The sequence below is a fragment of the Nerophis lumbriciformis genome, linkage group LG18 (genome assembly GCF_033978685.3).
Source record: "Nerophis lumbriciformis linkage group LG18, RoL_Nlum_v2.1, whole genome shotgun sequence".
NCBI lineage: Eukaryota > Metazoa > Chordata > Actinopteri > Syngnathiformes > Syngnathidae > Nerophis > Nerophis lumbriciformis.
Window position 1 is genome coordinate 44,540,336 of NC_084565.2, and position 14,665 is coordinate 44,555,000.

The 14,665-nt window shown below is 37.4% G+C and overlaps 1 protein-coding gene across 3 annotated transcripts in view; it reads left to right on the forward strand.

Moving 5' to 3' along the window:
• nfic (nuclear factor I/C) overlaps positions 1-14,665 on the forward strand; it is a 66,260-nt gene that overhangs the window by 36,669 nt on the left and 14,926 nt on the right. For all 3 annotated transcript variants that reach the window (XM_061978454.2, XM_061978453.2, XM_061978455.2), the window contains exons 3-7: positions 5,286-5,462; positions 5,534-5,717; positions 13,031-13,105; positions 13,163-13,237; positions 13,302-13,434. In XM_061978454.2, coding sequence (XP_061834438.1) covers positions 5,286-5,462; positions 5,534-5,717; positions 13,031-13,105; positions 13,163-13,237; positions 13,302-13,434 — 644 coding nt within the window. The remainder of the gene's footprint in view (positions 1-5,285; positions 5,463-5,533; positions 5,718-13,030; positions 13,106-13,162; positions 13,238-13,301; positions 13,435-14,665) is intronic.

The window sequence follows — 14,665 nt, forward strand, 5'->3', positions numbered from 1 at the left end:
AAGGTGTAACTTGTACATTATATTTATTCATTGCACACAGACTGATGCATTCAAATGTTTATTTCATTTAATTTTGATGATTTGAAGTGGCAACAAATGAAAATCCAAAATTCCGTGTGTCACAAAATTAGAATATTACTTAAGGCTAATACAAAAAAGGGATTTTTAGAAATGTTGGCCAACTGAAAAGTATGAAAATGAAAAATATGAGCATGTACAATACTCAATACTTGGTTGGAGCTCCTTTTGCCTCAATTACTGCGTTAATGCGGCGTGGCATGGAGTCGATGAGTTTCTGGCACTGCTCAGGTGTTATGAGAGCCCAGGTTGCTCTGATAGTGGCCTTCAACTCTTCTGCGTTTTTGGGTCTGGCATTCTGCATCTTCCTTTTCACAATACCCCACAGATTTTCTATGGGGCTAGTCAGGGGAGTTGGCGGGCCAATTTAGAACAGAAATACCATGGTCCGTAAACCAGGCACGGGTAGATTTTGCGCTGTGTGCAGGCGCCAAGTCCTGTTGGAACTTGAAATCTCCATCTCCATAGAGCAGGTCAGCAGCAGGAAGCATGAAGTGCTCTAAAACTTGCTGGTAGACGGCTGCGTTGACCCTGGATCTCAGGAAACAGAGTGGACCGACACCAGCAGATGACATGGCACCCCAAACCATCACCCAACCATGCAAATTTTGCATTTCCTTTGGAAATCGAGGTCCCAGAGTCTGGAGGAAGACAGGAGAGACACAGGATCCACGTTGCCTGAAGTCTAGTGTAAAGTTTCCACCATCAGTGATGGTTTGGGGTGCCATGTCATCTGCTGGTGTCGGTTGGCCAACATTTCTAAAAATCCCTTTTTTGTATTAGCCTTAAGTAATATTCTAATTTTGTGACACACGGAATTTTGGATTTTCATTTGTTGCCACTTCAAATCATCAAAATTAAATGAAATAAACATTTGAATGCATCAGTCTGTGTGCAATGAATAAATATAATGTACAAGTTACACCTTTTGAATGCAATTACTGAAATAAATCAAGTTTTTCAAAATATTCTAATTTACTGGCTTTTACCTGTATATCTGTCTGTCTCTGGCCTCGTATGTGTGTGTGTGTGCGTGTGTGTGTGTGTGTGTGTGTGAGAATGTGTCTGTCTTTGTCGTCTTACTTGTTATATAATTGTGCCATTTGTCCCTCTTTGGTAGGACCTGAGTGGGGTGGGAGGGTGGGTGGGTGGTTTGGGTTTTAAGGGAAAGGGTGTGAATCATTTACTGACTTTAAAATTGTACTGTTTCGACTTGCACTTTTTTCTGTCTATTTGAAAATGCCAATAAAAAAAAGTTGGAAAAAAAAAAAGAATACACATGTTGTTACATTATAGCCTTAGTCCAAAATGGAATAAATTAATTTTTGTCCTCAAAATTCCACACACAATATAATACCCCATAATGACAATGTGAAAGTGTTTATTAGGGCCCGCATGGCCCATTGCATAAGGACTCCCAAAGGGAGTCCTTATGCAATGGGCCATAAGGACCTATTGAATTTGTAAGGTTTTATTATTATTATACCGGCCGCCTCTTTGAGCACTAATTTGACCCACTTAACATGCTTCAAAACTCACCATATTTGACCCACACATCAGGACCTGGGAAAATTGTCTTTTAATAAAAAAAACCGAACCCCAAAACTCAAAATTGCGCTCTAGCGCCCCCTAGGAAAAAGAAAAACTAGACTGCCTGTAACTCCCACTAGGAAGGTCGGAAAGACATGAAACAAAATTCTCTATGTAGGTCTGACTTAGACCTAGATTTCATAATTGTACATCCTTGGGCAGAAATCAACAGAAAGTTGGCAATTCCCCCTTCAAGACAAAAAAAGTACTAAAAACAGTCACTTTTGCCTCTTTGAGCTGTAATTTGACCCCCTTAACATGCTTCAAAACTCACCAAACTGAACACACACATCAGGACTGGCAAAAATTGCGATTTAATAAAAAAACCTAACCCCAAATCTCAAAATTGCGCTCTAGTGCAATTTTTGAATAAAATGCTGAAAAAACTGCTCCTCGGAAGAAAAAAATGACAAACCTGCCTGTAACTCCCACTGGGAAGGTCGGAGAGACATGAAACAAAAACCTCTATGTAGGTCTCACTTAGACCTACATTTCATAGATTGACAACCCCCCGCAAAAATCAACAGGAAGTTTGCTATTCCCCCTTCAAAACAATTTTTTTGTAAAAACCGGTCACCTTCCTTCAAAAACTATCTCCTCTGAGTGCGTTTGTCGTTTCGGCTTCAAACTAACACAGGAGAGAGATTGAACCCTTGTGTATAAAAGTACAGAACAGCGTTTTTCTAACTGCTCCGGTTTTGATTTTATGACCCTTCAAAGAACCGCTGCACTGATGCTGCTGCGCTGCTGTTTTTTTTAAGATGGCTGCTTAAAAGCAGGAAGCACCAACGTGCCCACACAATGCAGACAAGGTAGGTACACTAGACAAAAGTCTTGGGACACTTCAGACTACCACCGGACAAAAGTATTGGGACACTTATGACTACCACTGGAAAAAAGTATTGGGACACTTAGGATTACAACTTGACAAAAGTATTGGGACACGTACTACTAAAACTGGACAAAAGTATTGGGACACTTAGGACTAGCACCTGCCAAATACGCGGGCCTGACCAACGCTGCTTGCAGCTTTAATTTTTTATGTTTTGCAAATGTATTGAAAATAAAAAAATTAACAGTTACATATACTATGTACAAACCAACAATTAACTTTCACTTTAATCATACTATCATTGTTGTGTTATTAAGCAAAATAAGCAATACTTTTACTTTTGTTGAAATGTTTACACTGTACACTTTTTTGTATTGGATGTTTAGCTTTATTTTTGCACATTTTAGCAAATAAGCAATACTTTTACTTTTGTTGAAATGTTTACACTTGTTACAGAATATTTCCGTTTTGCACTTTTTTGTATTGGATGTTTATCTTTATTTTTGCACATTTTAAAGCAAAATAAGCAATACTTTTACTTTTGAAATGCTTATACTATTCCAGAATATTAAGATTTGCACTGGATGTTTACTTTTATATTTGCACATTAAAAAGCAAATAAGCTACTTTTTATTTTTGTTAAATGTTAAAAGTTTTAAATGTTTACATTGTTACAGAATATTTTGTCATGTTGTTGTCAATGTTGACTGAGTGGCCATACTTTTTTTTTTTTGTAAATAAAAGCCATGCCTTTTGAAAAAACTGGCCTACCCTTATTTTTTTCCTCTTCATTTTAAATTAAAAAAAAAATCGGTAAAAGGAAAAATAATCTATAGATTAATCGAAAAAATAATCTATAGATTAACCGATTAATCGAAAAAAATAATCTATAGATTAATCGATAGAAAAATAATCCTTAGCTGCAGCCCTAATATATATATATATGTATGATATGTGTGTGTATGTTACTCATTAGTTACTCAGTACTTGAGTAGTTTTTTCACAACTTACTTTTTACTTTTACTCAAGTAAATATTTGGGTGACTACTCCTTACTTTTACTTGAGTATTAAATTTATTATTAATTATTAATTGACCCGCAACACATTCCAAAGACAAAATGTACATGTCTTGGATTAAAACTGTCAAGACCTGGTCCTGGGTGTTTGCCCTTCCGGGATGCAACGGAAAGTTGGCTCGGGCGAGACGGGAATGTAAGTACATTTTTATTTAAACTACAAAAAAAAGGAAGTAAAAAAAAGGAAGTAAACAAAAGGCGCGCACAATGGCGGAGAACAAACTATGAAACCAAATACTTGCACAAAGGCAACAACTATGAACAACAAAAAACACTAACTGTGGCAATAATAAACAAAACTTACTTGGCATGGAGCAGCGTGAACGATGGACATGAAAAAAGAGTCAGAACTGTGCAGAGCATAAATGTGGGGATGTCGCCAGAACGACAAACTGAAAACAATGAACTTAAATACTACAGACATGATTAACGAAAACAGGTGCGTGACTCAAAATGTGAAACGGGTGCGTGACGTGACAGGTGAAAACTAATGGTTGCTATGGTGACAAAACAAAAGTGCACAAAAAGTCCAAAAACAAAACCGAACATGACCAAAACAAAAACATGATCACACAGACATGACAAAAACATTAAACAAAAAAAGAAAGAAACTGCCCCTTATTCCCCTAAAAGTGGGGTCTGAAAACCAAAAGTGCATCTTATCATTGTGTATATGCTCTTTGATGATTACACGCGCTTTGTCATTGTGAAAATGTGTACAAGTCTCTTTTAAGAAATGGAAAATTTTCAAGTGTTCTAAATCCCTGAAAAGTTTTTAGTTGGCTTAATTAATGGTAATATTGTCAATATTAATAAAGAATAATAATAGATTCACCAATAAAGGTGGTTAGATTACAAATTACCCCAATGTGCTTTGTCAGCAATAACACAAAGTTAAGATGTGGATGTTTTGTTCAGACAGCTTCGCATACTGTGTATTCATCTACATTATATTGGTTTTAGTATCTTTATTGGACAAAATGTATCAAAGTGGCCCCCGCATCCTTTAATTTTTATGTATGAAAAAAAGTGTTGATTTTTTTTTTTGTAAATAAAAGCCATGCCTTTTGAAAAAACTGGCCTACCCTTATTTTTTTCCTCTTCATTTTAAATTAAAAAAAAAATCGGTAAAAGGAAAAATAATCTATAGATTAATCGAAAAAAAATAATCTATAGATTAACCGATTAATCGAAAAAAATAATCTATAGATTAATCGAAAAAAAATAATCTATAGATTAACCGATTAATCGAAAAAAATAATCTATAGATTAATCGATAGAAAAATAATCGTTAGCTGCAGCCCTAATATATATATATATATATGATATGTGTGTGTATGTTACTCATTAGTTACTCAGTACTTGAGTAGTTTTTTCACAACTTACTTTTTACTTTTACTCAAGTAAATATTTGGGTGACTACTCCTTACTTTTACTTGAATATTAAATCTCTAAAGTAACAGTACTCTTACTTGAGTACAAATTCTGGCTACTCTACCCACCTCTGCTTACGACCCTATTTATCAAGGAGGGTCATTCCCTTATATTTGACCAGCTGTTTGCCCAATTGAGTGCAAAACTACTATTGGCTTTTGCCTGCAAAACCCTCCTGTGTCCAAGGACTTATTCCCTGAGTTGGTCAAAAAAAAAGTATATAAATATAACCGTGGCAGTTGTAGTCACGTGTGTGCACACCATCTTCTTCCAGGTGAAACAAAAGTGGGCCAGTCGTCTCCTGGCCAAGCTGAGGAAGGACATCAGACCTGAATGCAGAGAAGACTTCGTCCTGTCCATCACCGGCAAGAAAGCGGCGTGCTGCGTCCTGTCCAACCCGGACCAAAAAGGCAAAATGAGACGCATCGACTGCCTCCGGCAAGCGGACAAGGTGGCCGAGTGGCGGAGCGGCTCCCGCGAGGGCCGCCTCACAGAACTGACGTCCGTGTTGTCCGCTCGCAGGTGTGGAGGCTGGACTTGGTGATGGTGATCCTGTTTAAAGGGATCCCTCTGGAAAGCACGGACGGAGAGCGTCTGGTGAAGGGCGGCCATTGCTCCAACCCCATCCTCTGCGTGCAGCCCAGACACATCTCGGTCTCCGTCAAGGAGCTGGACCTCTACTTGGCCTACTACGTGCACGAGAGAGGTGAGTGCCAGGAAATACCTTAGTACACTAGTGCAGATTAGTCCAGTCCATAGTGGATCCAACATAATAGTAAGAGTCCAGTCCATAGTGGATCTAACATAATAGTGTGAGAGTCCAGTCCATAGTGGATCCAACATAATAGTAAGAGTCCAGTCCATAGTGGATCTAACATAATAGTGAGAGTCCAGTCCATAGTGGATCTAACATAATAGTGAGAGTCCAGTCCATAGTGGATCTAACATAATAGTGTGAGAGTCCAGTCCATAGTAGATCTAACATAATAGTGAGAGTCCAGTCCATAGTGGATCTAACATAATAGTGTGAGAGTCCAGTCCATAGTGGATCCAACATAATAGTAAGAGTCCAGTCCATAGTGGATCTAACATAATAGTGAGAGTCCAGTCCATAGTGGATCTAACATAATAGTGAGAGTCCGGTCCATAGTGGATCTAACATAATAGTGAGAGTCCAGTCCATAGTGGATCTAACATAATAGTGAGAGTCCAGTCCATAGTGGATCTAACATAATAGTGAGAGTCCAGTCCATAGTGGATCTAACATAATAGTAAGAGTCCAGTCCATAGTGGATCTAACATAATAGTAAGAGTCCAGTCCATAGTGGATCTAACATAATAGTGTGAGAGTCCAGTCCATAGTGGATCTAACATAATAGTGTGAGAGTCCAGTCCATAGTGGATCTAACATAATAGTGTGAGAGTCCAGTCCATAGTGGATCCAACATAATAGTGTGAGAGTCCAGTCCATAGTGGATCCAACATAATAGTGAGAGTCCAGTCCATAGTGGATCTAACATAATAGTGTGAGAGTCCAGTCCATAGTGGATCTAACATAATAGTAAGAGTCCAGTCCATAGTGGATCTAACATAATAGTGTGAGAGTCCAGTCCATAGTGGATCTAACATAATAGTGAGAGTCCAGTCCATAGTGGATCTAACATAATAGTGAGAGTCCAGTCCATAGTGGATCTAACATAATAGTGAGAGTCCAGTCCATAGTGGATCTAACATAATAGTGTGAGAGTCCAGTCCATAGTGGATCTAACATAATAGTGAGAGTCCAGTCCATAGTGGATCTAACATAATAGTGAGAGTCCAGTCCATAGTGGATCTAACATAATAGTGTGAGAGTCCAGTCCATAGTGGATCTAACATAATAGTGTGAGAGTCCAGTCCATAGTGGATCTAACATAATAGTGTGAGAGTCCAGTCCATAGTGGATCTAACATAATAGTGTGAGAGTCCAGTCCATAGTGGATCTAACATAATAGTGTGAGAGTCCAGTCCATAGTGGATCTAACATAATAGTGTGAGAGTCCAGTCCATAGTGGATCTAACATAATAGTGTGAGAGTCCAGTCCATAGTGGATCCAACATAATAGTAAGAGTCCAGTCCATAGCGGATCTAACATAATAGTAAGAGTCCAGTCCATAGTGGATCCAACATAATAGTGAGAGTCCAGTCCATAGTGGATCCAACATAATAGTAAGAGTCCAGTCCATAGTGGATCTAACATAATGGTGAGAGTCCAGTCCATAGTGGATCTAACATAATAGTGAGAGTCCAGTCCATAGTGGATCTAACATAATAGTGTGAGAGTCCAGTCCATAGTGGATCTAACATAATAGTGTGAGAGTCCAGTCCATAGTGGATCTAACATAATAGTGTGAGAGTCCAGTCCATAGTTGATCTAACATAATATTGTGAAAGTCCAGTCCATAGTGGATCTAGTTAATAGTGTGAGAGTCCAGTCCATAGTGGATCTAACATAATAGTAAGAGTCCAGTCCATAGTGGATCTAACATAATAGTGAGAGTCCAGTCCATAGTGGATCTAACATAATAGTGTGAGAGTCCAGTCCATAGTGGATCTAACATAATATTGTGAAAGTCCAGTCCATAGTGGATCTAGTTAATAGTGTGAGAGTCCAGTCCATAGTGGATCTAACATAATAGTAAGAGTCCAGTCCATAGTGGATCTAACATAATAGTGAGAGTCCAGTCCATAGTGGATCTAACATAATAGTGTGAGAGTCCAGTCCATAGTGGATCTAACATAATAGTGTGAGAGTCCAGTCCATAGTGGATCTAACATAATAGTAAGAGTCCAGTCCATAGTGGATCTAACATAATAGTGAGAGTCCAGTCCATAGTGGATCTAACATAATAGTGTGAGAGTCCAGTCCATAGTGGATCTAACATAATATTGTGAAAGTCCAGTCCATAGTGGATCTAGTTAATAGTGTGAGAGTCCAGTCCATAGTGGATCTAACATAATAGTAAGAGTCCAGTCCATAGTGGATCTAACATAATAGTGAGAGTCCAGTCCATAGTGGATCTAACATAATAGTGTGAGAGTCCAGTCCATAGTGGATCTAACATAATAGTGTGAGAGTCCAGTCCATAGTGGATCTAACATAATAGTAAGAGTCCAGTCCATAGTGGGGCCAGCAGGACACCATCCCGAGCGGAGACGGAGATGTCCCCATTACTTTAGTATACGGGAGTACCATAACTTTGGAGGTGGTGACACCCCTGACCAGTACTAGATCTATCGTATTACCGTTGCGATGCGTAGGTTCATGTATTATTTGTGTAAGACCACAGCTATCAATTATAGTCTGGAGCGCCACGCACTGAGGGTCCGATGGGGTATTCATATGGATATTAAAGTACAAATACACAAATGAGGGGTATTTTATAGGGCTGCGAATCTTTGGGTGTCCCACGATTCAGTTCAATATCGATTCTTAGGGTCACGATTCGATTTAAAATCGATTTTTTTCCGATTCAACGCGATTCTCGATTCAAAAAGGATATTTTCCCGATTCAAAAGGATTGTCTATTCATTCAATACATAGGACTTCAGCAGGATCTACCCCAGTCTGCTGACATGCAAGCAGAGTAAAAAGCTTTTATAATTGTAAAGGACAATGTTTTATCAATTTGTTTGAACTATTAAATGAAGCAAAAATATGACTTATTTTATCTTTGTGAAAATATTGGACACAGTGTGTTGTCAAGCTTATGAGATGCGATGCAAGTGTAAGCCACTGTGACACTATTGTTCTTTTCTTATAAATGTCTAATGATAATGTCAATGAGGGATTTTTAATCACTGCTATGTTGAAATTGTAACTAATATTGATACTGTTGTTGATAATATTCATTTTTGTTTCGCTACTTTTGGTTTGTTGTGTGTGGTGTTTGTGTCTCCTCTCAATTGCTCTGTTTATTGCACTTCTGAGTGTTGCTGGCTCGGCTTTGCTTTTGGAATTGGATTGCATTGTTATGGTATTGCTGGGTATTGTTTTGTTGGATTGATTAATTAAAAAAAATTAAAAAATACAAAATAAATTTAAAATATATAAATTAATTAATTTAAAAAAAAAAATCGATTTTTTAAAAATGAGAATCGATTCTGAATCGCACAACGTGAGAATCGCGATTCGAATTCGAATCTATTTTTTCCCACACCCCTAAAATTTTACTTGAACTAAGCAAAATTATCTGCCAATAGAACAAGAAAATTCGGCTTGTCAAGACTTTCCAAAACAAGTAAAATTAGCTAACCTCAATGAACCCAAAAATACCTTAAAATAAGTATATTCTCACTAATAACAAGTGCACTTTTCTTGATAGAAAAAACAAATATGAGAGCTTTTTGCTCAATATGTTGAAAAATATTCTTAAATGAAGTAAATGCTAGTGCCATTATCTTGACATAATGATATGCGCTCGGCATCATGATATTTTTTCTTGCCGTTGTCTCGTGGTGACATTGCTGGTTTTAGGAGCAGAGGAGCATGTTGGGCAGCGCACACACACAGAGTACTTACAAGCAGACACAGTGTGTAGACAGAAAAGGGAGAATGGACGCATTTTGGTGTAAAAAGTCAAGATAAAAGTGAAGTTATAACACTGAAACACCCTCAGGAAGAGATGCTTTAAGACATGGCTAACATCCATCCAAAGTAGAGATGCGCGGATAGGCAATTATTTCATCCGCAACTGCATCACAAAAGTCGTCAACCATCCGCCATCCACCCGATCTAACATTTAATGAAAACCGCACCCGCCCGTTGTTATATATCTAATATAGACGATGCAAGGCATTAGTGAGGTTATAAAGCTTTTGCCAGTTAAAGAAAGGAGACTGATCCAATGCAGCACAGACATTCAATGCGTGCGCAATCATCTGGGAGCCGCGCTGAGCGCACCTCCAAGCGCATGGAGGTGCGATGTCCCTCGCACCCGCGGCGGCTCCACCCGGGCTCGCGCCCGAGGCTTTAGCGCGCACCGCGGCGGCCATCCTACTCGTCGCGGCCTAGCCCTCGCGGCTCTTGCTGCCGGCGACGGCCGGGTATGGGCCCGACGCTCCAGCGCCATCCATTTTCAGGGCTAGTTGATTCGGCAGGTGGGTTGTTACACACTCCTTAGCGGGTTACGACTTCCATGGCCACCGTCCTGCTGTCTATATCAACCAACACCTTTTCTGGGGTCTGATGAGCGTCGGCATCGGGCGCCTTAACCCGGCGTTCGGTTCATCCCGCAGCGCCAGTTCTGCTTACCAAAAGTGGCCCACTCGGCTCACCAGAGTGAGCCCCACCCCTTTCGTGAGCGCACTGCGCGCGGAGTGACCCCTGTTACGCGCCCCCGGCAACGGGGGTGGCGGGCAGGTAAGCTGCTTACCTGCTGCGCGTGACGCCGGCCGCGGCGAAGGCGTACGAGGCGGGGTGTCGGTGCGGTGGGCGCGGTGGTGACCCTGGACGTGCGTCGGGCCCTTCTCGCGGATCGCCTCAGCTACTGGTTTATTTCAACCGCCCGAACCGCGGATAATTCGCGGACTCCGCGGTTGTGTCCGCAAACCGCGCATCTCTAATCCACAGTGTTTTAGCTACTTCTAAATCACCAATCCTGGTCTCCATGGTGACAATTAAAGTACGTTTCTTACAAGTAGCATTATCACTGGAGGACGAGGGATAGCTAAACATGCTTCACTACACACCGTAGGAGGATACAATAGCTCACCGCCGTCACAATGTAAACAAACGCCATGGGTGGATCTACACCTGACATCCACTGTAATGATACCAAGTACAAGAGTGTATCTAGTCGATACTACTATGATTACATCCATATTTTTTATTGTCACAAAATTCTTTTAAAAAAATGTATATAATGTTTATAATTATTATTTATAATTAACTCAGATGGACTCAAAATCCCTGACACAGGTCTCTGGTAACGTGTTTTGTTAGCATCACAAATGCGCTAATATGCAAACGATGCGGTAGCAACAAGCTGCTAAGGCATCCAACCATCCATCCATCCATCCATCCATCCATCCATCCATCCATCCATCCATCCATCCATCCATCCATCTTCTTTCGCTTATCCGAAGTCGAACCGCGGGGGCAGCAGCCTAAGCAGAGAAGCCCAGGCTTCCCTTTCCCCAGCTACTTGGTCCAGTGAAGTATTCTGCATAAACTGAAGGAAGAAGTTTTTTTCATCAAAGCTCTTTCAGAATAAAATATCCCATTAATGATACAAAATGAGTCTCCATTAATGCTGATAAATGTTTTTTGATAACATGAAAATTGTTAAATAAATCCAATCCGATCCCCTTTTTTTAAAGAACACTATTAACAACACAACTATCTCCAGCAACAATAAACAAAACAAGTAATCAAATTACAAACATTTAAAAAGAAACAAGTAAACAATAAACAAATAAAAAATAATAGAATAAAATAATAAAAGACATCAATAAAATAGAATAAAACAAAAACAAATCAATAAAATAGAATGAAACAAAAACAAATCAATAAAATAGAATAGAACAAAAACACATCAATAATAGAATAAAATAATAAAAACACATCGAGAATAGAATAAAATAATAAAAGACATCAATAAAATAGAATAAAACAAATCAATAGAATAGAATAAAACAATAAAATATATCAATAAAATAGAATTAAACAAATCAAAATAGAATGAAACAAAAACAAATCAATAAAATAGAATAAAACAATAAAATACATCAATAAAATAGAATAAAACAATAAAAACACACCGAGAATAGAATAAAATAAAAGACATCAATAAAATAGAAAACAAATCAATATAATAGAATAAAACAATAAAATATATCAATAAAATAGAATTAAACAAATCAAAATAGAATGAAACAAAAACAAATCAATAAAATAGAATAAAACAATAAAATACATCAATAAAATAGAATAAAACAACAAAAACACACCGAGAATAGAATAAAATAATAAAAGACATCAATAAAATAGAATAAAACAAATCAATATAATAGAATAAAACAATAAAATATATCAATAAAATAGAATTAAACAAATCAAAATAGAATGAAACAAAAACAAATCAATAAAATAGAATAAAACAAAAACAAATCAATAAAAAACAATAAAACAAAAACAAATCAATAAAATAGAATAAAACAAAAACACATCAATAATAGAATAAGATAATAAAAGACATCAATAAAATAGAATTGAACAAATCAAAATAGAATGAAACAAAAACAAATCAATAAAATAGAATAAAACAAAAACAAATCAATAAAAACAATAAAACAAAAACAAATCAATAAAATAGAATAAAACAAAAACACATCAATAATAGAATGAAATAATAAAAGACATCAATAAAATAGAATAAAACAAAAACACATCAATAATAGAATAAAATAATAAAAACACATCGAGAATAGAATAAAATAATAAAAGACATCAATAAAATAGAATAAAACAAATCAATATAATAGAATAAAACAATAAAATATATCAATAAAATAGAATTAAACAAATCAAAATAGAATGAAACAAAAACAAATCAATAAAATAGAATAAAACAAAAACAAATCAATAAAATAGAATAAAACAAAAACACATCAATAATAGAATAAAATAATAAAAGACATCAATAAAATCGAATAAAACAATAAAACAAATCAATATAATAGAATAAAATAGAATGAAAGAAATCAAAATCGAATAAAACAAAAACAAATCAATATAATACAATGAAACAAAACAAATCAATAAAATAGAATACAACAAAAACAAATCAATAGATTATAATAAAACAATAAAAGACACAAGACTAAAGTTCAAGTTTATTCTCCTCTTTGCTCACTGCAAAATGAAACCCTTTGAATGATTTAAAAATGAATGTTATTTGTGATGAATGGAAATGATTCCACAACAACTTGAAACTCTTCATGAATGTGAGCTTGTTTACCATCTTTGTGCGGCGCAGAGGCGGACCACAACAGCAGTCCTGGTCCTAGGGGCGTGTCTTCTGACCAGGAGGACAGTCGCACCGCCACCATGGGTAAGTAGCACGCCAAGACTTCACCTCACCTTGTTGATGATGATGTTGATGCCGCAGACGGTCCAGAGTTCCAGGACGCCTTCGTGACCTCGGGAGTGTTCAGCGTCACAGAGCTGGTGCAAGTGTCCAGAAGTAAGTTCTGAGAGAGGATATTGACCTTCATCTTCTTCACTCGTGGGGTCTTTCTCTTCTGAAGCTCCTGTGGTCTCCGGAGTGGGACCAAGTTTCTCCATGGGGGAGCTGCAAGGCCACCTGGCCTACGACCTCAACCAGTCTGGCCCCCAACCCGTCAACGTGCGCCGCACTTTGGCCAGCACCTCGTCCAGCGGGTAAATGCCACCAACGCAAAATGAGATAAGCAATAAGAAGCATTAGCAACAGGGAAGAGATTGTAACAAATATTTCTCACAATTACCAATAGTGCATTTTAATACTTGGCACCATCTTAGAAGTATGCTAACTGGTCCTATGCTATCATGCTAACAATAGCATGCTAACGTTTTGTGCTACCACTTTAGCTAATTCTTTATGTTTACACCTAAAAATAGTGCAATTTAATACTTGGCGCCTTCCTAGAAGTATGATAACTTGTCCTATGTCATCATGCTAACATTAGCATGCTAACGTTTTATGCGAGCGTTTTAACACATTTTGTTTGTTTGAACCTTAAAATCATGGATTTTGATACTTAACGCCATCTTGGAAGTATGCTAACGTCTCTTATTTTAGCATGCTAACATTTTTTCGGTAGCTTTTTAGTTAATTTTGTACGTGCAAACCTAAAAATCCTGATTTTGGATACTCGACGCCACCTAAGGAGTATGCTAACATTTGTTATATTAGCATGCTAACGCTTTATGATAGCTTTTTAGCTAATTTTGTGTGGATAAACCTGAAAATGATAGCTTTCAATACTTGGCGCGACCTTGGAAGTCTGCTAACGTCTCTTATATTAGCACGCTAATGTTTTTTTGCTAGCTTTTCAGCTGGTTTTGTACATTTAAACCTAAAAAAACAGATTTTTGATAATCGACGCCACCTTAGGAGTATGCTAACATCTCTTATATTTATGGTAGCTTTTTAGCTCTTTTTGTATGTTTACACCGAAAAATAGTGCATTTTAATACTTGGCGCCACCTTACAAGTATGCTAACTTGTCCTATGCTATCATGCTAACATTAGTATACTAACGTTTTGTGCCAGCTCTTTAGCTTATTTTCTATGTTTACACAGAAAAATAGTACATTTTAATACTTGGCGCCATCCGAGAAGTATGCTAACTTGTCTTACGTCATCATGCTAACATTAGTATACTAACGTTTTATGCTACCACTTTAGCTAATTGTGTATGTTTACACCGAAAAATAGTGCATTTTAATACTTGGCGCCATCTTAGAAGTATGCTAACTGGTCCTATGTTATCATGCTAACGTTTTGTGCTACCACTTTAGCTAATTTTTTATGTTTACACCAAAAAATAGTGCAATTTAATACTTGGTGCCTTCCTAGAAGTATGGTAACTTGTCCTATATTCTCATCTTAACATTAGCATGCTAATTT